The sequence below is a fragment of the Mesoplodon densirostris genome, chromosome 4 (assembly GCF_025265405.1).
Source record: "Mesoplodon densirostris isolate mMesDen1 chromosome 4, mMesDen1 primary haplotype, whole genome shotgun sequence".
In the NCBI taxonomy this organism is placed as follows: Eukaryota; Metazoa; Chordata; class Mammalia; order Artiodactyla; family Ziphiidae; genus Mesoplodon; species Mesoplodon densirostris.
In genome coordinates this window covers 54554455-54577689 of record NC_082664.1, presented here as the reverse complement: position 1 = coordinate 54577689, position 23235 = coordinate 54554455, and the positions used below count along the sequence as shown (strand labels likewise).

The window sequence follows — 23235 nt, the reverse complement described above, 5'->3', positions numbered from 1 at the left end:
TTATTAATGAAATTAAGATGACAATGAAATATTTTAGTAAAACCATAAAATATTTGAGTAACAAGGTTTTTGGTGGTTCAATCCATCTTTCACTCAAGTATACTGAGGCAAGGAGAAGTCAGAGCAAATTAACAATGTTTGTGGTGTTTTTAAAAAGATAAAATAATCAAAACGTTTTTTAAATTGATAAAGTCAATATTATGAGAAAAAAGTAAAATGAGTCTGATCTGTCTTTCATAAAGTCATGACATTAATGGCCCAGTACATTCTGTCACTTTTTGCATGCAAATTTTGATTATCTGCTCTTGAAACTTGTCTGTATCATCTGCAGTTTCAAAGCAAAACCTGTCCTCCATTAAAAAAAGAATACAGGGAGATCAGCTCGATGCTTTGTGACCACCTAGAGGGGTGGGATAGGGAGGGTGGGAGGGAGACACAAGAGGGAGGAGATATGGGGATATATGTATATGTATAGCTGATTCACTTTGTTATAAAGCAGAAGCTAACACACCACTGTAAAGCAATTATACTCCAATAAAGGTGTTAAAAAAAAAAGAGTATTGCACATGGCATTTTCTAACATTTAGGGAAGGATTACTTACTGTCCATAAGCATTTCAAAATTGGTTTCAATATTATAAAATTTCTAAACAGGCTCAAAAGGCTGTATGAATGTAAGGGATAATATAGTTAAGTTCGGTTGGTTTCTTCCTATACATCTATGCTAGACTCTGGCAAAATAGTAATAGTAATAGTGATGATGAGGAGGAGGAGGAAGGGGGGTGGGGGAAAAAGAGGAAGGTGGGAGAAGGAGAGGGAGGAGAAGAAGGAGAAGGAGAATTATTTTTATTTATCTCCGATCTTGAGGAACTTTTCGTTTAGTGGTAAAGACACCCACATGAGGAATTTTAAAGCAATATGTCTGATAATATAAATATATACACCAGCAACACAAAGAAAGGGAAATGAGCTCCAACTGAAGTTTCAGGAAAATTTTTCTAGAAGCCACATTTAAACTCAGGGCTTAAAAAAAAAGTTTTATTGAGATATTATTGAGGCATAATTCACATACCATACTATCCATTCATTTAAAGTTTACAATTCAACGATTAATATATTTGCATGGTTGTACAACCATCACCCAAATCAAATTTTAGATCATTTTGGTCCTCTCTAAAAGAAACTCAGTAGCTATTAGCTGTCACTCATCATCTCCCTCCACCACCTCTACTCTCACCCCCACAAACCCTAAGCACCCACTAATCTACATTACGTCTCTATGGATTTGCCTATTCTGGACTTTCCATGTAAATAGAAGTATATACTATGTGACCTTTTGTGACTGACTTTTTTACTTAGTATAGTGTTTTCAAAGTTCATCCTGTTGTAGCATGTGCTATTATTTCATTTATTTTTATTGCGGAATAACTTTCCATTGTATGAATGTGCTATAGTCTATTTATTCATTTATCAATTAATGGATATTTGGGTTGTTTCCACTTTGAGTCTATTATAAGTAATGCTTTAAGAACATTTGTGTATACAAGTTTTCTGTGAACTTTTTTCTTTTTTTATAAATTTATTTTTATTATTTATTTTTGGCTGCATTGGGTCTTTGTTGCTGCACGGGCTTTCTCTAGTTGTGGCGAGCGGGGGCTACTCTTCGTTGCGGTGTGCTGGCTTCTCATTGCGGTGGCTTCTCTTGGTGCGGAGTATGGGCTCTAGGTGCACAGCCTTCAGCAGTTGTGGCACACAGGCTTCAGTGGCATGTGGGATCCTCCCAGACGAGGGATCGAACCTGTGTCCACTGCACTGGCAGGCAGATTCTTAACCACTGCACCACCAGGGAAGTCCCTGTGAACTGGTTTTTATTTCTCAAGTATATACCTAAGAGCAAAATTGCTGGCTTATATGGTAATTCTATGTAATTTTTTGAAAAATTGCCAAACTGTTTTCCAAGGTGGCTATGCCATTTTACATTCCCACCAGCGATGTAAGAGGGTTCCAAATTCTCCACATCCTCACGAGCACTCATTATCCTTCTTTTTGTTTATAGCCAATTTAGTGGTTATGATGTGTTATATTGCTGAGGTTTTGATTTGCATTTCCTTAATGACTAAAGATTTGAGTGTCTATTTCATGTATTTATTGGCCATTTGTATATCTTCTTTGGAGAAATGTCTATTCAGATCCTTTGCCCATCTTTTAATTGGTTTTTTCATCTTTTTATAATTGAGTCATAAGAGTTACTTATATACTCTGTATACAAGTTCCTTATCAGATATATTATTTGCAAATAGTTTCTCCCTTTCTGTGGGTTGTCACTTCACTTTCTTGGTCTTATTTGCAGCACATATGTTTCTAATTTTGATGTAGTCTAATTTATCAGTTTTATTGTTGTTGTTGCTATTGCTTGTGCTTTAGTGTCATATCTAAGAAAACATCTGAGCTTAGGCCTTGAATGAAGAGTAAGAAAGAACCAAATTAAGAACGAGAAAAACAGATACCATATGCTAACACATATATATGGAATCTTAAAAAAAAAAAAAAAATGGTTCTGAAGAACCTAGGGGCAGGACAGCAATAAAGATGCAGACGTAGACTGCATGGACTTGAGGACACGGGAAGGGGGAAGGGTAAGCTGGGACGAAGTGAGAGAGTGGCATGGACATATACACACTACCAAATGTAAAACAGATAGCTAGTGAGAAGCAGCCACATAGCACAAGGAGATCAGCTCGGTGCTTCGTGACCACCTAGGGGGTGGGATAGGGAGGGTGGGAGGGAGATGCAAGAGGGAGGAGATATGGGGATATATGTATATGTATAGCTGATTCACTTTGTTATACAGCAGAAACTAACACACCATTGTAAAGCAATTATACTCCAATAAAGATGTTTAAAATAAATAAATAAACAAATAAATAGCCTCGTGTGACTAGCGGCACAGGAAAAAAAAAAAAAAAGAACAGCAGAAGCTCATTCTCGGCAAAGGTAATAGAACAAGCAATGGCATGGAAACATGATGCAGTGTGAAATCCTCCTCTCTTTGTTTAGAACAGGGGAGATTCCCACAGAGCCATACCTAGTAACTTTGGCACACCATCATACCAGTTTTATAATGTACAATGTAGTTCTCAAAAGGGTATTAGTAACACTATTCTAGGTTAAGCTCAGTTAAAGGAGTGTATGTTCTAAAAGAAGGTCCACGTAATACAAACATTTAAAAAATATCTATATTCTTTTAACTAATTAAATGATTTGTATCCTTTAATTTGAAGGCCCTGAGGCAAAGTTCAGTTTACATATCCTAGTTATTATTCTGGATTCTAATCTATATCTAGGAGACTGTGAAGTATACCTTAAGATTTTTTTCAAATATTATAATTCTATGAAAAGGTGGTAGAAAAGAAAAAAAAAATTTGTTCTTCCTCTAAACCCATTAGCGATTTATTTTTGTTGCTCTTACAGATTTGATTAACTTCTCTGTGTCTTAACCTATGATTAGAGTCTAAGCTCCTTGATATTCCTGACCATGTCTAGCTTTTATTTATTGTATCTAACAAATATATATTTATCAGGTCTAGGTCACTGTATGTAGGGTAGAAGGTCCAACTGAAAGCTAGGAGGGCTAGGAAAACTCTGGGTTATAACTTACACTGCAGATCTTCAGGATCAGGCTGAAGCCACCCTCTAAGGGCCTTTGCCTGATATCACATCGTCTTGTGGCATCCTTCTGTTCTGCCCTGCTTCCCCCACTCCTTTACCAGTCTCCCCTATGAACACTTCCTTAACAAATCACTTATACACCAATCCTCATCTCAGGAACTGCTTCCAGGAAACTTGATCTAAGACACTATGATAGAAGATAAAAAATGAAAAGGTATGCAGTGAGGATAAATAATTAACAAGATGGATTTATATTTTTCAAGGAAGCCAGACTTAAATAACTAATTGTACATTTAGACCATTATCACCTTGCTTTGACTAGCACTGCACTAGTAGATGCTTCATAAATATGTGTTGGGTGAACAATTATGAATAATTAATTTAACCAACAAATATAGAACACATATACCCATTAACTAACTCCTATGCATTTGATTGGGCAATATTGACCAGAGATAGATTTCAGAGAAGAAATATATTTAATTGCAGATAATGGGCTTGATATTAATTAGTGGAAATTGAATATATCAACTAGGGAAAAGTATAGAAGTCACTTGGACCTAATTTGCCAGAACTATGAAATGTGTCTGTGTAATTATTAGTAATAAAAAGGACTAGAGAATAATTATTTATAAATCCAATACCCTTTTTTTAAAATAATATTTTCAGACATTTATCTGTCTAGTTACCAAAATAAAAATGCAAGTTAATTCTCATGTATAATTTATTAAATATTATATAATCCATTTTATGATGGATATAAGAGGAAGTTATTATATTTAAGGTTAAACTTTTTATGAATGTTTTTACTAGGATTTAAAATAAGATTTTTAAAACAGGACCTAAAGATATCTTTACTCCCATTTTTATTACAGTTTTATTCACAATAGCCAAGACATGGAAAAACCTGTGTCTTGTCAATGGATGAACAGATATAGAAGATGTGGCATATATGTGAAATGGAATATTATTCATCCATGAGAAAGAAGGAAATCCTGCTATTGGCTATATCATGGATGGTCCTTGAGGGCAATACACTAAGTGAGATAAGCCAGACAGAAAAAGAAAAAAACTGTATGATATCACTAATATGTGGAATCTAAAAAGCCTGAACTCATAGAAATAGAGAGACTGGCAGTTACCAGAAACTAGGGGTGGCAGAACTGGGGAGATGTTAAAGTGTACAAATATGGAACTAGATGATGAATAAGTTCTGGAGATGTAATGCAAAGCGTAGTGATTATAGTCAACAATACTGTATTATATACTTCAAAGTTGCTAAGAGACTAAATCTTGAATATTCTCACCACAAAAAAGAAATGAGAATTATGTGACATAATAAAAGTGCTGGCTAACACTATAAATGTAATCATATTGCAATATATAAACTGGTCAAATCAACATGCTATAGATCTTAAACTGACATAATGTTATATATCAATTATATCACAATTGAACAATTTTTCTAGGTATTTAGATATTTGGCTTATCTGCTTTAAAATGTTTTCCAGGCTAAAACTCTCACTGTCCAGCTCTGAGTTACAGATTTAATTATTTGTCATCTATGTGCTAGAGCCAATCCAATGTTAATTTTTTTGTTTTGTTTTGGTCTCACCAGGCAGCATGTGGGATCTTAGTTCCCCATCCAGGGATCAAACCCGTGCTGCTTGCATTGGAAGAAGGTTGGAGTCTTAACCACTGGACTACCAGGGAAATCCCAATCCAATGTTACTTTTGATGTTTATCATAATATTCTGGAAAATTTTAAAACTACACGAAAGTAAATAGAATTGCTTAATTAGTCCATATATACCCTTCACAAGCTTCAACAAGCAATAATTTATCATTCATAGTTCCCCTATCCTTCCTCTCATCTTTTTAAAGCAATCACTCATTTTAGTTTTCTTGAAGTATCTTAAGCAAATTACAGATATTGTATCATATCTTCTGTAAATACTTCATATTATCTCAATTGAATAGTCCATTTAAAATACTTAACCATAATACTATTCATTACATCTTGTACTACAAACAAGAATTCCTTAATATAATATAAACCAGGCTGTGTTCAATAGTCCTCGATTGTCCTTAAAGTCCTTTTAAATATTTTTTTTTCAGTCAGAATCTGGAAAAATCGTATCCATTAGAATGATATGACACTTAGATATTTAAATCTATAACATTGTTCCCCCACCCATTATTATGTACTAGGTGATCTGTCCTATACATTTTCCTACAATCCATATTTAGGTGATTGCATCCTGGTGCTATTTAACATTGCTCTCTAACTCCATATTTTCTAGAAACTGCTAGTTAATTCTATAGGCTTCATTATATTTAGGTTCACTTTTAAATTTATTTGGGAAGAGAGCAAGAATTCATGGGTAGCACTGTGCACTTCCTAGTGCTTATCATCAAGAGGCACAGAATACCTGGTTGTCCCATTGTCAGGTTAATACAGATCAGAGGGTCCAGGTGTTCTTACACTGATCCATCCACTTTAAATTTCCTCAACATATTTCACCTAATAATTTTAGCAGTCATTGATGAGCCCTGCCTAGATCCATTAATTTGCGGGGAGGTTGAAAAATGGTGATTGTTTAAATTCTGTATTTTTTCAGCATGTATTAGCTGAAGTTCATCTCTAAAGAAGACATTTTCTTCAACAAGTGTTTGCTTACTTTGAAATACAGCTGTATAGAAAAGCAAGGAATTTTCAAAAAAATGAGTATGTGTCAGAAATTCTAAATGTGACCATTAAATTTTTGTTGGTTTATTTTTTAGTGTTGTGGTTTTGGTTCTTGTTTTGGCTTTCTGGTATCATTATATACTCAGATTTTGATGTCTTTGACATTAATACAGTCATTTTGAGATTCAAATTGTTTCTTCTTTGACCAGTGGAAACCCTTTCCAGTTGGCTTTTGTGTTCTTTGGAAATGACCCTAAGTCATCTTTGATCCTTTCTTTGTTTTATGGCTGGAATAAAAATCTAGGCTCACCTTGTGTATTTCCTGCCCCTGGACAGGAATCAGCCATTCTTCCAAGGAGAACTAGTCCCATTTAATGCGAAATTTTACTTAGAGATCAAAATCCAGGTGCTATGAGTGCTCTTTGCTATACTGTCTCTAGAAATTTTCATTAGACTGAGCTAGGAAATGCATATATTTTTGAAAAAGAAAATTACAAGTTCATATGGATTTTTCCAACTAAAATTAAAATTACAAAGTTTTCATTTAAATTGAGTGTATACTTACATCTTTTCTATTATTATATTCTTTAACCTATTGTATTAGTTTCCTATTGCTGCTACGATAAAATTACACAAGCTGAGAGGCTAAAAACCACATAAACTTATTATCTTAACAGCTTTGGTGGAAAAAAGTTTAAAAATGGGTCCCAAACCTGCATCTTTTTGGAGTTTCAAGGAGAGAAACTGTTTTTTTGTTGTTTGTTCATTTGTTTACTGTTTTTTGTTTTCTTTTGTTTGGGCTTGTTTTTGCTTTTTCCAGCTTCCTGCAACTGCCTACATCCTTTGCATCATTGCTACTTTCTTCCATCTTCAAAGCCAGCAGCATATCATCTTCTCTTTTACATGGAGCCCCAGGGTAATCTCTCAGCTCAAGATCCTTAACTTAATCACATCTGCAAAGTTCATGTGCCATATCATTCACAGGTTCCAGCGATTAGGATGAGGTCATACTTAGGGGCCATTATTCGGCCTCAAAGTAACAACAACAGAAATAACAACAACAACATCATAACTACAAAAAAAAACAACTATTGAAAGCAATTTAGTCTTTCTTTGCAGTTCTCCCTCCCTGCCCCCATTTAGGATATATCCCACTAACATATAACCAAAAGACTATGGTTTAAAATCACTTGAGATCATTCTTCCTTGTGTGCTGATTCTATCAACTTGATATTGACTTTAGTTAATTTGTTTTATCTTCAATTTTTAGGAATTTTAAAATAATTTATAATTTTTGGAACTATATAAAAATAAATGGTTTCAACATCAAAAATATAGAATAAAATACATTCAAAGATATCTAGTTTAATCTCTGTCCCTTCATCCTTGTTCCTTTCACTCCCTAATCGTAACTGTTTTCATTAGTTTTTTTCTGCCATTATTTATTTCTAAAAATATCAAAATATTTGTATAGAGATAAATAGAGATGATAGATAGATAGGCAGACAGATGATAGATAGAGCTCAACCATAGAGATCATTCCTCTGTAGTGTATGAAGATCTTCCTCATCTCTTTCACAGACACCTAGAGATCCACTGAATAGATGTACCATGTCTTTTTCAACAGTGTGAAATGTGAGGTAAAGATTTAAATATATTTTCTTTTAGAAAGACAACATTTTGCGCCAAAATGACCTATTAAATAATATATGTTTTTTCTAATGATTTGAAATACTGTCTTTATTTTACATTGTTTGTATATATGGTTCTTTTCTAGGGCTTTATAAATTGTTTGTTGGTCTGTCTATTCATGCAACAATACCATGCTATTTTAATTATTTTTTATAATATGTTTTAAAATATGGTAGAGTAAATCCTCCTGAGTTAATCTACTCTTTTAAAAATGTTTAGATATTTTTGATTTCTTATTTGTTCCCATCAATTTTAGAATAAGCCTAATTTTAAAATATCCTGTTGATTTTTTAAAAAATTTTTATTGGAGTATAGTTGTTTTATCAAAACAATGTTGTGTTGGTTTCACGTGTACAGCAAAGTGAATCAGTTATACATATATCCACTTTTTTTTCTTAAGATTCTTTTCCCATATAGGCCATTATAGAGTATTGAGTAGAGTTCCCTGTGCTATACAGCAGGTCCTTATTAGTTATCTATTTTATATACAGTAGAGTGCATATGTCAGTCCCAATCTCCCAATTTATCCCTCCCCCACCCCTTACCTCCTGGTAACCATAAGTTACATAACCATCTGTAACTCTATTTCTGTTCTGTAAAAAAGTTCATTTGTACCCTGTTTTTAGATTCCACATATAAGCAATATCATATATTTGTCTTTCAATGTCTGACTTACTTCACTCAATATGACAATCTCTAGGTCCATCCATGTTGCTGCAAATGGCATTATTTTGTTCTTTTTGTTCTTTTTTTTATATCCCATTGTATATATGCACCACTTCTTCCTTTATCCATCCCTCTGTTGATGGACATTTATGTTGCTACGATGTCCTGGCTATTGTAAATAGTGCTGCAATGAACACTGGGGTGCATGTATGTTTTTGAATTATGGTTTTCTCCAGGTATATACCCAGGAGTGGGATTGCTCAGTCATATGGTAGTTTTATTTTTAGTTTTTTAAGGAACCTCCATACTGTTAATGTTTTTATTGAGATCATAATACAAGAGAATAGGTTCTTGAGAGCGCATGCGAAATAAAGGGGCCATGAGAAACAAAGAAATGAGTTCTGTGATTCAAAGAAAAGCAGACATGGTGTCAAAGACAGCAGTAGTTTTAGGTAGCAGTACGTGCTCTGTGTAGTATCAGTAATACTGGCAGTAGTGATTTAGCACCTACCTTAGTGCCTAACATTTGTCAGGCATTGTGCTCAAATTCCTTACATACTTTATGAAATTTAATCCTCATAAAAACCTTTTAAGGGACAAAGTCAAAAGTGGAACCTAAATCTCTTTCCCTAAAGCTTGTAGTGAACCACTATGGTCCACTATGTCTAAGGAAGTAAGTCTAAAACAATCTACTAGTATTACCCTATATTAACTATACTCTGAAAGAGAACTGCCTCCAAAGAATCAGTAAGTGTAATCAGTACGGGGACCTCAGTGACAATAAAAGAATTGTCCCTGCCTGCTAGAGAATGGAAAGTCTGTGGAAATGAAAAACATGCATGCAGTATCTCTTATAAGGTAAGTAAATATCTAGGACCCACATATGCCTGGGGTTACATATGAGCATCTTGGGGATTTTCTGGAATGTATCACTATATAAATCCATGAAATGAATGAATGTCAAACTCTAAAATGCATCAGAATCATCCAGAAGCCTTATTAAGACATATGTTGCTGTACCCCGCCCCTAGAGTTTCTGATTCAGCAAGCCTGGGTTGGGACCCAAGAATCTGTGTTTCTAACAAGTTCCCTGATGATGTTGATCCTATTGTTTCAGGGACCACAATTTAAATCAAATGGGCTATGCCTATAATTGGTAATAATAATAAAAGCCGATCAAAGTAGTGATCAAGTAAAATCATTTTCAGGTTACAAAATGTTGGTAGAGTAGGAGTATGAGGTCAGCAGTCTGGCAGCCACCATCTAGTCTCTATGGCTTAACAATCTGAGTAGCCTTGACTTAGTCACTTAACTTCTCCAGGCTCAGTCTGCACAGGTATGAATTGCAGAAGAAAGGATAATATATATTCAAAGTTTCATCAGAGTATTGGGATTCTAATAAAAAATAATAAGGTTCACCTATCCTAAAGAAATTAGAAATATAGGAACTACACCTGTCCTCAGAGAGGGCAGTTATAATTAATTAAGCACAACAATTCAGAATAGAGAGAATGCAAAGTCAGCACCATATTAACACATCTCTGGGACTTGACTATAATGTGATTGAATGTATTAATGGTAATATATCTAAAGAAAGAATGAGCCAATCAAAACAGAAATTGGTCTGCCTTGGGAACAGAAAAATAAGCTTTTGGGAGGACAAATTGGCAAGCAGTAACTATTTGGGAACTGTCCAAGAGAGAGAAAATCTTTACTATTGGACTCAAGCCTTAAGGTCTCCTATCCCATAATAGATTAGACAGCCTTCAGCTATCCCAATTAAAATTCCTTGCTAACCAACATGATTTTTGCTTGGCTTCTCCACTGGTTTGCCTGTTGAGAGAGTGATCCTGCTATACAACAGCAATATTCAATTTGCCATTGCACATTAAAATTTTGGCATTTTGATCAAAATTTTGCTTTATCTGCAGCTCACCTATACTGATTTACAGGTGGAACAATCTGCTGTAATCTGCAATTGCATTTCTCATTATAAATGCCTAACCTGATTTTTGCATTGTTTGTATGTGTATCTGTCTTTATGAGTTTGGAAAATGCCAACTCACCCCTAATCTGCTTCCACTATACTAACAAAACCAGGCTTATGAACCTGCAAAATGAGTATCAGAACCTGAAGTGGCCTTATTTACCAAGGTAAAAGTCCCTCTGTGGATGACTGCCTAGAAAGCCAGCCAGCATTCTCCAGGTGGTACCTCTCTCCACTGCTGTGAGGGATGGTTTTGGTCAGTTTGCTCATAAATCCATTTTTAAACCTTCCACTACTCTGCTCTGTATCATTGAGCAGAGGCTAAACACTTGTATGTTATATCTATTTCCCAGACTCTCAATGGTTTCAAACAATGGATTGGTACTGGCATAAGACTGAATGACAGAAGAAAAGGAAAAGCCATGTATTTCTCCCTCTTCTCAGCTACTTCCATTCCCAGCAATTCATTTCCTTCATTAAATTTTCTCAGTTCTAAACTCAGAGAATTTTTTTTTAATTTAAGTACTGTTTTTAGTTTCAGATGTACAGCATGGTGATTCATTGGTTTGTTTTTCAGATTATATTCCATTATAAGTTATAACAAGATATTGGGTATAATTCCCTGTGCTATACAGTAAATCTTTGTTGTTTTTCTAAACTTAGAGTTTCAAATAATCAGAATGGTTTCTGTTTTCCTTGTCTAACCCTAACTGATGACCATGTGACATAAGAGCTCACTAGTAACTGCCACCATCTGTTCAAGAAGTAATAAGTATGTGCCCATGGATATACACACACACACACACACCCCACACACACACTCATAATAGAATTATATAAACCAATAAAAATTTTGGTTTGTATTTTTTGGTAAATTATACTAAGCAGCCATGTTAAATAGTCACAAGCCAAGTGTGTGACTTATTGTGATTATCGAAGAGCAGAGGGAATCAAAATCTCAAGTAGACAAGTGGTTGTGAGGGCAGTTGTAGTTAGATTATGCATACGTCTAATAAGAAAGCAAATGTAGTTTTCAATTTAATCTATGAACAAATCAAACCACTGGCAATATTCAGACTAATAAACATAATGTTACAGATGTCATCACAATATTGGAGTATTTACCAGTTTTGTTAACTAAAATATTGGCCAAGGGAATGCACTGGTCTGCAAGCAGGGGCTCCAAACATATGTGAGAAAAAGTACCTATGGATCGTCCATCCTATATCATGCATCCAAATTCCCTGTGCTTAGGAAGGAACGGGCTTTCCGTTTTGCACCATATGAACAACTTTAAGGCTATACTCCCTCAAAGGCTTCCAGCAAAATTAGCTGGGGCCAGTTGACAATATGAAGTCAAACATGTCTTAGCATATACTTTTTCAAACTCTGTTCTACTTTCTGTTGATGTCATTTTTTTCTCTTTTCTGATGAAAGCCAGGCTTCCATCATTTCTAAATTATTTAGATAGACATAGAGTTACGACTTTGTAGTTTGGTTTTTAAGCAACAAATTCCAAGCAATGAACTACCAGGTTTTTGTCTGATACTTAAAAATATGTTTCCGTCACTGAGATCCCAAGGTTGCCCTGTTATATCTGTAATTAAAAATGTGTACCATTGTCAAAAGTGGCATGGAGGGTTTAAAGTTAGACTCTTCTCCAACTGCAGGGCTTTAATAGCTTCATATGATTGAGCCCCATTTCCCAAGTGTCTTTAAATCCTTGCTGGGTAATAAAATAAGAAGACATATTAAGACGTCTTGGAGACCACCAAGGGAGCAGTTAATGCATCCCTGCAGGCAATGAGGTATGCGGCTTCCAACAGTGCGTACACAAGTGAATTTAAGGTTTCCTTAAATGCTTAATTCTAAGAGGTAAATGACATAGGCACAGGCAAACACAATTTAGTACTTTTAAAAAGGAACCGAATTAATTAAAATATTCAACAATTAACCCCAAGTGATAATGCCTGCCACATTTACTCCTTTAATAAATGAGATCCTCTATGTGAAAGCCTTTATGTTTATGGTCCCATATAGTTTATCCTCCAAAGCGGGATACTTTTGGGGACTGAGAGACAATGACATCAACAAGTGTACCAGAACAATAGCTATAAACCAGGACTGTCCCAGGCAAATCATGACATATGTTCACTCTGTGATAGAAAATGGGAATGCAAGACCCAGTCCTTTGCTTTCTAGTTTACAGCTCAGTGAGAGAGACAGGAAATGGAAAAACAATATGATTATTCCATTTTATTATTTCTATCATCCTTATCATCGTTATTCCAGATTTTTGTCCTCCCTTGTATGATTTTATTTGATCCTTAAAGAACCGACATTTACTACTACTATTGTAATTTTGTACATGAGGAAAACAAGTGAAAGGGAGGTTAAATATATTACCCACATTCACAGGGCTGAAAAAGTAGAGAAGGTGAAATGTGAAACTACGTAGTTTGTCTGCAGAGTCTAAATTCTCACTCACTCCCCAAAGCAGGACCCTATGATGCATTATGGTAAGAAATGGCCTGATATTCTGGGATCACATAGAAAGGACACTTAAGCAAGCCCCTTTGACCAAGCAAGACTTTATGAAAGAGGTGATAAATAAGCCACTGACTCAGTTGGCCAAGGGAAAGGAGTGCAGACAAGTGGAAGAGACAACAAATACATTAAATCAGTAGGCAAAGCACTGTAAATTCCTTCAAGATTAATGATGCACAGCAGTCATTATATGTCTAATGTGCTCTTTAAAAGCAGCCCCAGAATACGCCCAGCAAAGGTATAAACTATCTAATTTAAAAGAACAAATAATATATGCTATGAGTTGAACTGTGTGCCCCCAAAGGTATGTTAAAGTCCTAATTCCCAGTACCTCAGAATGTGACCTTACTTATAAATGGGGCTGTTGCAGCTGTAATTAGCTAAGATGAGGTCATACTGGAGTATGCGGGCCTATAACTCAACATGACTGGTGTCCTTACAGGAAGAAGAAAATGCCATTCAAAAGACAGACAGACAGACAGACACACACACACACACACAGGTGACGACAGTGGCACAGATTGGAATGATGTGGCTGAAAGCCAAGGAAAACCAGGGACTGATGGCTACCACCAGAAGCTGGGAAAAGGCAAGGAAGGATTCTACGCAGAATCTCAGAGGGAGTATTATGGCCCTGCTAATACCATGCTTTCAGAATTCTAGACTTCCAAACTGTGAGAGAATAATTTCTGTTGTTTAAGCCACCTAGTCTATAGTACTTTATTAAAGCAGCCCTAGGAAACTAATACAATGTACAACTATGCAATTCAGGCACTTGTACAATTTTGGAATTAGGGAAATCTTTAGGCTAATATGAGACATTAGCTGATGTAGAATTTATATATCTCATGAAATGTGTTTACATGTATTTTATATAATAACACACGTAATGCTTTTGTGTTATTTTAGAAAACTCTTTCCAAAATGATTGCTTACAGTCCATCTTCTTGATGGCACTGTGAAGAGTTATTCAAAATGGTAAATTGTTCTGATTATAAATGCAATGCAGAAGATCGCTTAGATTCAGTACCATACTGCACATAGCTGGATGCCTAAATGTTAATCTTAAAAAATACAGAATTCCTATGACACCCAACAATGAAGACACTAATTAACTAAAGATTTTGTTCTGCTCAAGCTTATCCAACATAATTTAATGATACCTGCCAAAATCAAGTAAGTAAACAAGAAGGGACCGGGTTGTACAGGATAATGTTTCTTCATGTTCCACACGAAGCAGAAAAAGGAAGAAATCAATGTTTGTGGGTAGAAACAGATAAAACTGTCAGGAAAATATACGTTATTTTTAGGTTTTTGTTAAGACTTTGGCACTAAAAGAAAATCAAAATATTAGTAATTCCTAAAAAAAGTTGAGTCATTATTAATAACTGTTTCTCATTTTTTCAGCCCTGAAAATACTCATATTTTACAAGCACTTTTTTGTGTAGCATAAGTTAACTTTTTCAGATTATAGAAAGGTTTTATTCCTTATTGATTTTGTTTGAAGCATCTCTGAGCATTTCAGGAAAAGCCTGTGGTGAGCCTAATTTGAAATAAATGTGTCGTGTTTACAACCAGCACTGGTATAGATTATTAATTACCACTGACAGGATATTCTTTAGCATAGAAGTAGATAGGTATTATTTTCTATAATTTTAATTAAAATCATTAAACTTAAGTTTCAAACCTCAATATTTTAATGTCAACCTATGGAGTGTTTCATTAAATTGGAGTTTGAAAACTCAAGTAAATCCAACTCTCTTAATTGTCATCTTTAATGTAATAGGTAGAAGTGAAGAGGATAAACTTGATTCAATAGGATTACAAGTAGACCACTACTATATTTGTTTTCATGCTACCTTTTTAAAATAGCAAGGATTCATATAACTATAAATGAACATTTACAACATGTTGAATGTGTCCAAATGCCTCACACTTTATTATGAATTTATCTTTATGTGTACATATATGTAAGTATATGTAATATAGACTTAAAAATAGATCAATTAATTTGATTATCATTCCATCATGAAAAATTCACTTCAGACTATGTTGAGATTAGTCCGTTTAGATTTTGTTGACAGCTCAATAACTACTACAAAAAAGATTAAAAATCTAAGGAAAAAAAACTATATTGTAGGATATCTACCACTTAAAAATCTCCTCATATGTCAAATAATACATATCTGAAAATATGTCAGTGGGAATATTCTTCTAATAATAAAAATACAAAACCAAATCATCAATGCCTATGTAGTTATTCAGAACTTCTACATTAAAAGAATTGCAACTATTTACCATAAAATGATCCATTTTAACTATGTACAATACAACTAATAGATTCTCAATTATATATTGATAGGCAATATTGATTTCCTTCTATCTTCTGGAAATGGCCTGATAATTTTAAAAAGTTTACTTCATGTCAACTGCTGTAATAAAATAATGGTTACGGTCTTATCACTCTTATATACAATATTTTTCATTGAAAAATGTAGATTTCAAAAGGAGACATCTAATTTCTAACTTTCACATGATCTGTATATTCAATTATTTTGACTCTGTTTTGATATCCATTTTCTGATCACTCTGAAGATCCAATTTTGACCATGAGAGGCAAAGCTGTCAAAACCAAACAAATCCTCAGTCTGTATTTATATTGTAAATCTCCATCACATGACATTCCTTGCAAATGAACTTGCAAACTTTCAATGCTTAGATTTAATTCGAGTAGAAGACATATTTTTCAAGAGATGAGGAGAATAAATGAGGACAATATACTCCACACGCATGCTAATTATATTATATAAAAGTCTTAAGAAATAAAAGCAAAATTACTTAAACATCCTACCTTGGCTAGTTTCTTGTGGTTTACCTTTACAAGTCTTCAGGAAAAGTAGAAGTACAATAATTCTGAATCAGAATTAAGCAACATAAGGTCAGCAGCAAGGGAGCAGAAACTAGGATTGATTAGGTGTATAAACACACTCCTCATTAGGTTTGAGTCCAGGAGATAGGTACTGTCATATGCTGGAGTTGCCTCAGGAAAGAAAAGCTGAGACAAGAGATTACAAGTAGATAGTTTATTTTCAGAATTAATCCCAGGGAAGCCGAGTAGGGGGCTGTGAAAAGTGACATAGAGGAGGAGAAAAACCGATACCACAAAGTGTTATTATGCTAGTCACTGCTGAGAGTGGCTGGGGCTCCATTCTACTGGGACCCTCTAAGGAGCCATGTAGAATATGTTACAGAATTGCCTGACCAAGGGGGCATGTATCAACTGGATCCTACTCCCTGTTGACCAAAAAGCTGCTTTTCAAACAGCAATTAGTACTCTGCTGTAGAAAGTTTAGTTTTGTTCTAGAATCTAAAGTTTTGTGCTGTGACTCTATTCTCAGGACCTAATAAAAGATCCACACAGCATCCGTGTCCAACACCAAATCTGCTAGATCATATTGCCTGAGTAGCGAGGCAGTTTGCACTAAAACCTGGACTTGCTGCAGAGCCCTCTCTTCCTCTGAGTCCTACTTGAAAATCATAGCCTTTAAAGTTGCCTGATAAAGTGACTTGTAGTATTTCCAAATGTAGTATATGCAGCTCCTAAAGTTCAAAAAAGTTTACCATATGCTGGACCTCCTTAGTGGTGGGCTTGTGAGGAGCAACAACTTTTTTATAACCTTAGATGGAATGTCCTAGCATGCCCCAGACCATCAGACTCCAGAAATCTTCTCCAATTTGACGGACTACTAATATTTTGGTACTGTATTTCTCATCCTCTGGCATGTGTCTATCTTATATGGCATCCAGAGTACTTGCTACTTCCTGTTCAAAAGGTCAAAATGACATGATATAATCAACATAATGGACTAGTATAATGTTATGTAGATTATGAAGATAATCAAATTCCCTGTGCACTATAATGTTACAGAGATTGACAGAGTTCATCCTGACCCAGGGCAGAGCAGAGCTTCTTCTTGAGAACTGAAAAGCATTCATTTATCAGATGACTAGCTATATACCAGCTAGTATCAGAGGTGTGTCAATTTGTTCCAGTGCAGACACTACATCTGGCCCAGATTACAGCTAGCTCAAAATACATTAGTTAAAGCCAGGCATGTGACCAAAACCAACTTCAATGGGAGAGTAAGAAATACTCTACCTACTCTACTGGGTTACCTGCAATTGTGTAGTGATGACAGTAATAGCTGAGAATTATTAACTTTATAGAATAAATTATTATTTTGTATCAATAATGGAATCACAAATATGGTGATGATTGACTAAGTATTTACTTTTTGCTAGGTACTCCACTAAATGATCAACATGTATTATCTCATTAAGTACACTGACTAACGTTGTTTTTGCAAGTATCTGGAACTGTATGATAAATGTTTCTTCTAAGCATCAGGACTGTCCATGGAATTAAACAAATGATGAACTCTGAAATAACTGCAAATGGATTCAGATCTCCTGAGGAACAAAAATGACCCTTTATATTCATGAAGATTTTTATTAAATTAAAAAAAATCTTTGGTTAATGCTGATGTACTGGGAATAAAATGTATCAGTAGTTTTGGAGTAAAGTGTTGAACCAAAAGAGGCTTTCCATATCCTACATTAAAAGTAATGGTAACAAAACTATTTGAAGGTGTGACATCAATGACCAGAAAGGCTATAAGAGCTTTCTCCTAAACAGCTATGGTGAGTACATTTCCTCTTGTAACCATGACCTTAATAAAGATGTATGTCACCAGGGGATGAGACTGTGTGTGTGTGGCGGGGGGGAGACTGTGAAGTTACTCACTGATATAAAATTTGTGATTAATAAATTTTTGCATACTTCTCCTAAACCCTTTCCCATATTCTATCCAAAGATACATTGAAAAAATATTAGGTGTTTCAGTTGGAGAGTCTCTCACATGATGCAGAAAACAGGTCCAGTATGTCAAATATCCTATTGTTTAAATCATTTACAAGAGGACTATATTCATAATTCATTTGTTATTGGTGTGGTAATATTGAGGGAGAAAGAACAGAGGAAGGAGAGAAGAAGGGAGAGAAGGAATGAAAGAAGGAAGGAAGGAAAAAAGAAAAGGAAAGAAAAAGGAAAGAAGGAAAATTAAGAGAGTAGGTAGCAAAATCCTGAAATTATGGATATCCAGAAGTAATATTAGGTTGGTAGATTTACTGTCAAATCCTTGTCTCCTTTCTTTTTTACCTTCCCACATACTTTTATAATAAGCCCTCCTTAAATGAGGTAGTCTGAACACAGTTCTAGTCCTTGCAAGCTAAAAAAAAACTAATTAACAGAGATGCAAAAGCTCTGCAGCGCATTAAAACACAAAAATATTGAAATTTATTGAAATGCATTTAATTTAGACATAGAAATGCTAAGAACCTTTTTGTAAAATTTACTTATTTCAAATATATTCGACGTTGGAGTCAAAATATAAATTACTTAAAAATAATATAAAGCCAATATATATTTTATTATGTACCAATATAATGCTTACTATGTACCATGTATATATGTATATATGTGTATATACATAATATATGTACATATATATTTACACATACATTTAACTTTTGAAAGGAGTCTATGATATAGATAAGATGGTTAGCATCATCGTTATTATATAGATAAGAAAACTGAGGCACAGAGAACAGAGAGGTTAAGGAACTTTCCCACGGTCACACTAGTAGTCATGATGGATCCTGGATTATATCCAGGCAGTCCCCAGTACCATGCTCTTAACCACTGTTATGTACTGACCTTCTTCATTTATTTTATTTTAAAAAAAATTTTAAAGAATCTAGAAAAAATGCTGCCTTAAATACTTGTAGAAATGGAAATTTTTATGACTCGTTGCCACAGGAATAGGCAACAGATTAAGAAATCTTCTGAAGAGTGAATGAGGAACTTCTCTCTTTCACTACATTATCATATTTAGATTAGATATAGGAGTAAGAAAGTCATTCCAGCTTCATGGTATCAGCCAAGAAAAATTATCCTCAGGACCAGATGCCAACAGCATGCCCTTTAGTATTTGGACAGGATGCAAAGGCCCAGCTGTTCTGTCAGCCTTCCTTATACAGTTTGTCGACAAAGAAGAGGCCTAGTTAATTTTCCAAATATGCAATATAAACTGAAACGGATTCACCTGCAAACACCTGAATTACTTCTAGGAATGAAGAAATAATAATACTGAAATAATAAATTTTTCATAGGCTCATAACATATTGAAATGTTTCCAAAAATGGAATTTCTCAGGAAAAATAAATAAGGAAATAACCTACTTCTGTTTTTCAGAGCTACTTTTGGATTGGCCAGAGCTCAAAGATTGCATCCAGATTGCTGAATCACGAAAGGGAAGATGTACGGAGAAAATAAGAAATGTCTAATATTAAGGGAATGTAAGGATGAAGATAGAGGGAGAGGAATGGGATGACTTAAAAACAAAGATATGTTGCATTTTTAAGTAAAATTTGAAGTTCAGAAGCTGCAGAACTTGGTACATTCATTGTGGGAATAATGAGAGCATCAATGAGTCTTCTCTTGTGGCTTCTTTTAGGTTTACTCGGACCTTCCTACTTTGATCCCAACTTTTTTACTCTGGAATTTTTATTCTATGTATATAAATTAAGAAAATCAAATTATAACAACACTAAACTTTCTTTGGGATAATATTCTTTAGTTAGTGTTATCATTTTTTTAATTTTAATAAAATTATTTTCATTGGGCTATACTGTTTTCTGCATAAATCTGAAAATAAAAATGCTTTACATATTAGCTTCATCTACATCACATTTTAACAATTATTGCTTCTGTGCTTATATATTTAGTTTTGCAATCATTTTTTCTACTAAGTCTAATTATATTGGGTCAAATTTTCTGTAACTCAATTTTATTGAGACAATTTTATTCTTTAATAATTTTTCAGTTCTTAGCATGTGTCATAATTTGCAATTTTAGCCACTACAGATTTTAATATTTTTCAATAATTTTCAATGAACTTTCCTAGGTTACTTTTATTGTTTTCCATTTTATCAGCAGCATAAGTTTTATAAAACATATTTCACCATTTCAGTTTATTTATGGTCTTACCAATCTGTGCTTCATTCTGTGAAGTTCATATGCTTATTTTTATTTGTTCTTCAGGGTCAAAATTGTAGAGTCAAAACATCCTTGAGGATTAAAGAATTAAGGATGACAGGACCAAAAGACAAGATAGAAATGATGTGAGACTTTATAATCTCCACATTGTTCTTTACTTTCCCATATAGAGTCGTGTTAGCTGGATTTTTTTTTCTGTAATACAAATACTTAAAATATGTAACTTTGTCTACCAAATGAGACTTCTTTTCCATCACAGTGTTTGTGTTTAATACCAATCCATATTTTGAACCAGTCAAGTTAAATATATGACAATAAGAATTGACAATTAATGAATAAAAACATCCTGAATATTCTGTATCTGAATTAAATTTTTACATCATAGATACATAGCTTAACTATACTATCTTATATCTAACCCCTTTTTTCACTCCTACAAGCTTTTTCTTTGCTCATTGTTTGTAATTTTAGTGCCCTTTGAAAGTCTCAATTTCTGTTCCTGCTACTAAATTAGCTGTGAAAGCTGTAGCTGCTGACTCTTGAGAACCTGAATTCATACAGCACCTACAAACATTTGTTTTTTGAGGTTTTCTATGAATATAATGACTAGGAGTAAGGAAAGTACATGTGACCTCGTTCATCACATTCTTAGAACAAATGCTTCCTCCAATGCAATTATGTCATCGTGAAATCATGTTCCACATTCTAAAATAAACTCATTGCCATATGAATTGTTATCTGACTGAGATATTTTTGTAGTTGTCTTTTTTAACAGTCTCCTGAGAAATGTCTTTTAAATCTCTCACAATACCAAAACAAAAATTTCTTTTTTTTTTTGTCTTATCCACATGAATACTTCAAGCTTGAATGTTCAGCAGTCACTACTCTTATCCTGCATTGCACACATACTTGAATTTCACACACACACATACACACACAAACACATTTTTAGCTAAATCATCTAAAATGTACACTTTTTGACTTCCAAGAAAAGTCAAAGAGAGTTTTCCACAATATCACGGTTCGGGACTCACCTGTGGACGTGGATGTCCTGTGACCAGACAGGTCAGTTCCAGGGTTTCTCCTTCCCGTATAGTGTAGACCCTTTCCGAGTAGCGCTCCTCCTCAATGTTACAGGCCAAGCCTGAATGCACAATACGAACCGTGGGGGGAGCTGTCGAGTCAGGAAGAAGAGAGACAAGATACATAAAAAGATAAGCAAACTGTCTTCCCCTGATCATCATGGTTGTTACAGCAATTCTTATTAGACTTTACCACTTTCAGATCCATCAGTCTTAACACTTTGAACATCCCCAAGGAATTAAAGATTTTGCCAGACAGAAAACTTCAAGTTTACCTTACAGTCACCAACACAGTCTGAAAATGGCAAAGGGGAATAGGGTAATGGGGAAAAATTGGTGATTCAGGAAATCACCATCATTACAAGACCATTGATAAAACTTGATTGTTAAAATGTGATAGTTCCCTTCCTCTCTGAAATCTAAAATTTAATATAGTAAAGGATGTTGTCCAAAAACTAGGTAGTGCAAAAGAAAGACCATCAGAAAGGAAAAATGAATGTGAATTAAAGACATTGCCATTTTTCTATTAATTTTATAAGTCCTGTGGTGTAACTAGGGAGCTAAAGAATAGGAAGATTTGGTTATTAGAAATTGAACACCAACTTAGTTTTCAATATTTATAGACTCCTGTATTAATATGAGCTAAAGATAATCACTGAATTAAGCCACTGATGAAGGCCATAAATCACTGATGTCTAAGTATAAAATTCTGATTCAAGACAGACTTCTCATGAAACTGTCCAAATTCCATAATATAATTTTCTACGACTTCAGTGTCACATGGGCCTATAAAACTTGACTAGCATTCATTGACTTACATATCATTGGAAACACACTGTATGCAAAAATTCTTTTGGTAATGAGAAATACTTAGATAATAAGATAAGCTTCTTGTCATCAAGGAGATTACTGTGACTAGCTTCAAATTGGAGATCATCCCCATTTGTGAATTCAGTGTTTTTGTTTGTAATACATTTGGAGTGGAGGCAAAAAGTTTGTCTTAATTAAAGGCAAGAGGGAAATCTATATCTACATGTAAGAACAATGATATCAAGAATTTCCTGATAGCGATCTCAGCCTGAACAGCAGTATTATCAGCAGAGGCTATAGTTGCTTAAAAATTAATGTGGGCATATTTGGAATTTTTTATTTAACATTTAAAAGACTATGAATCCTTAGGTAGAAAACGTGCCAGATAACTTCAGTCAGAAATTATTGCATGAGAATCACAAGACTAAAGACAGATTCTCCGTTGGAAATGCTAATTCACAAACATGGCTAATGTTACCTTCTGGCCTTCTTTAAAAAAAAAAAAAAAAAAATTGAGAGGAAACTATAGCTATAATCTGTGCACTTTTTTCCCCTCTTAACATAAAGTGTTCTCATGTCATTACAGTGGCTTCATAACATGCCATCCTTTAGATGTATAGGCCGTACTACCTTAATCTATGCAGCCAGCACCAAATGTCAGGAATGTCAGTTCCATAGAACTGCCCCAGTAGAAGCACTGTTGTCCTGTTTTCTTGGCCCTCTGTCCAGTGAGTATGTGTAGGGTTCTTGTATCTTAAAGCTGTTGGATGGTGTTATATAATTTCTGCTCTGCTTCTGCCAGCATCGTGACCATAGGCAAGTAACAGCAAATTTCAGCCTCTCTTGCCCTCTATAGCAAAGCCTATTGGGTTTTGTGCTTTTGCCTTTTCCTCCAGCTTAACCACCCACTAGTCCCAACCTGTTAAACTCCATGTGTACACTGAGGCGCTCTAGCCGACTGGTGAGTAAAGACTACA

General features: G+C 34.5%; 1 protein-coding gene across 4 annotated transcripts in view; it reads right to left on the bottom strand.

The window, feature by feature from the left end:
- The window catches only part of MDGA2 (MAM domain containing glycosylphosphatidylinositol anchor 2), an 842328-nt gene that overhangs the window by 474526 nt on the left and 344567 nt on the right, over positions 1-23235 (bottom strand). For all 4 annotated transcript variants that reach the window (XR_009531733.1, XM_060096268.1, XM_060096270.1 and 1 more), the window contains exon 2: positions 21401-21540. Coding sequence is in view for 3 of the 4 variants with exons in the window: in XM_060096268.1 (XP_059952251.1) it covers positions 21401-21540 (140 nt within the window). In the remaining variant the exon portion in view is untranslated. The remainder of the gene's footprint in view (positions 1-21400; positions 21541-23235) is intronic.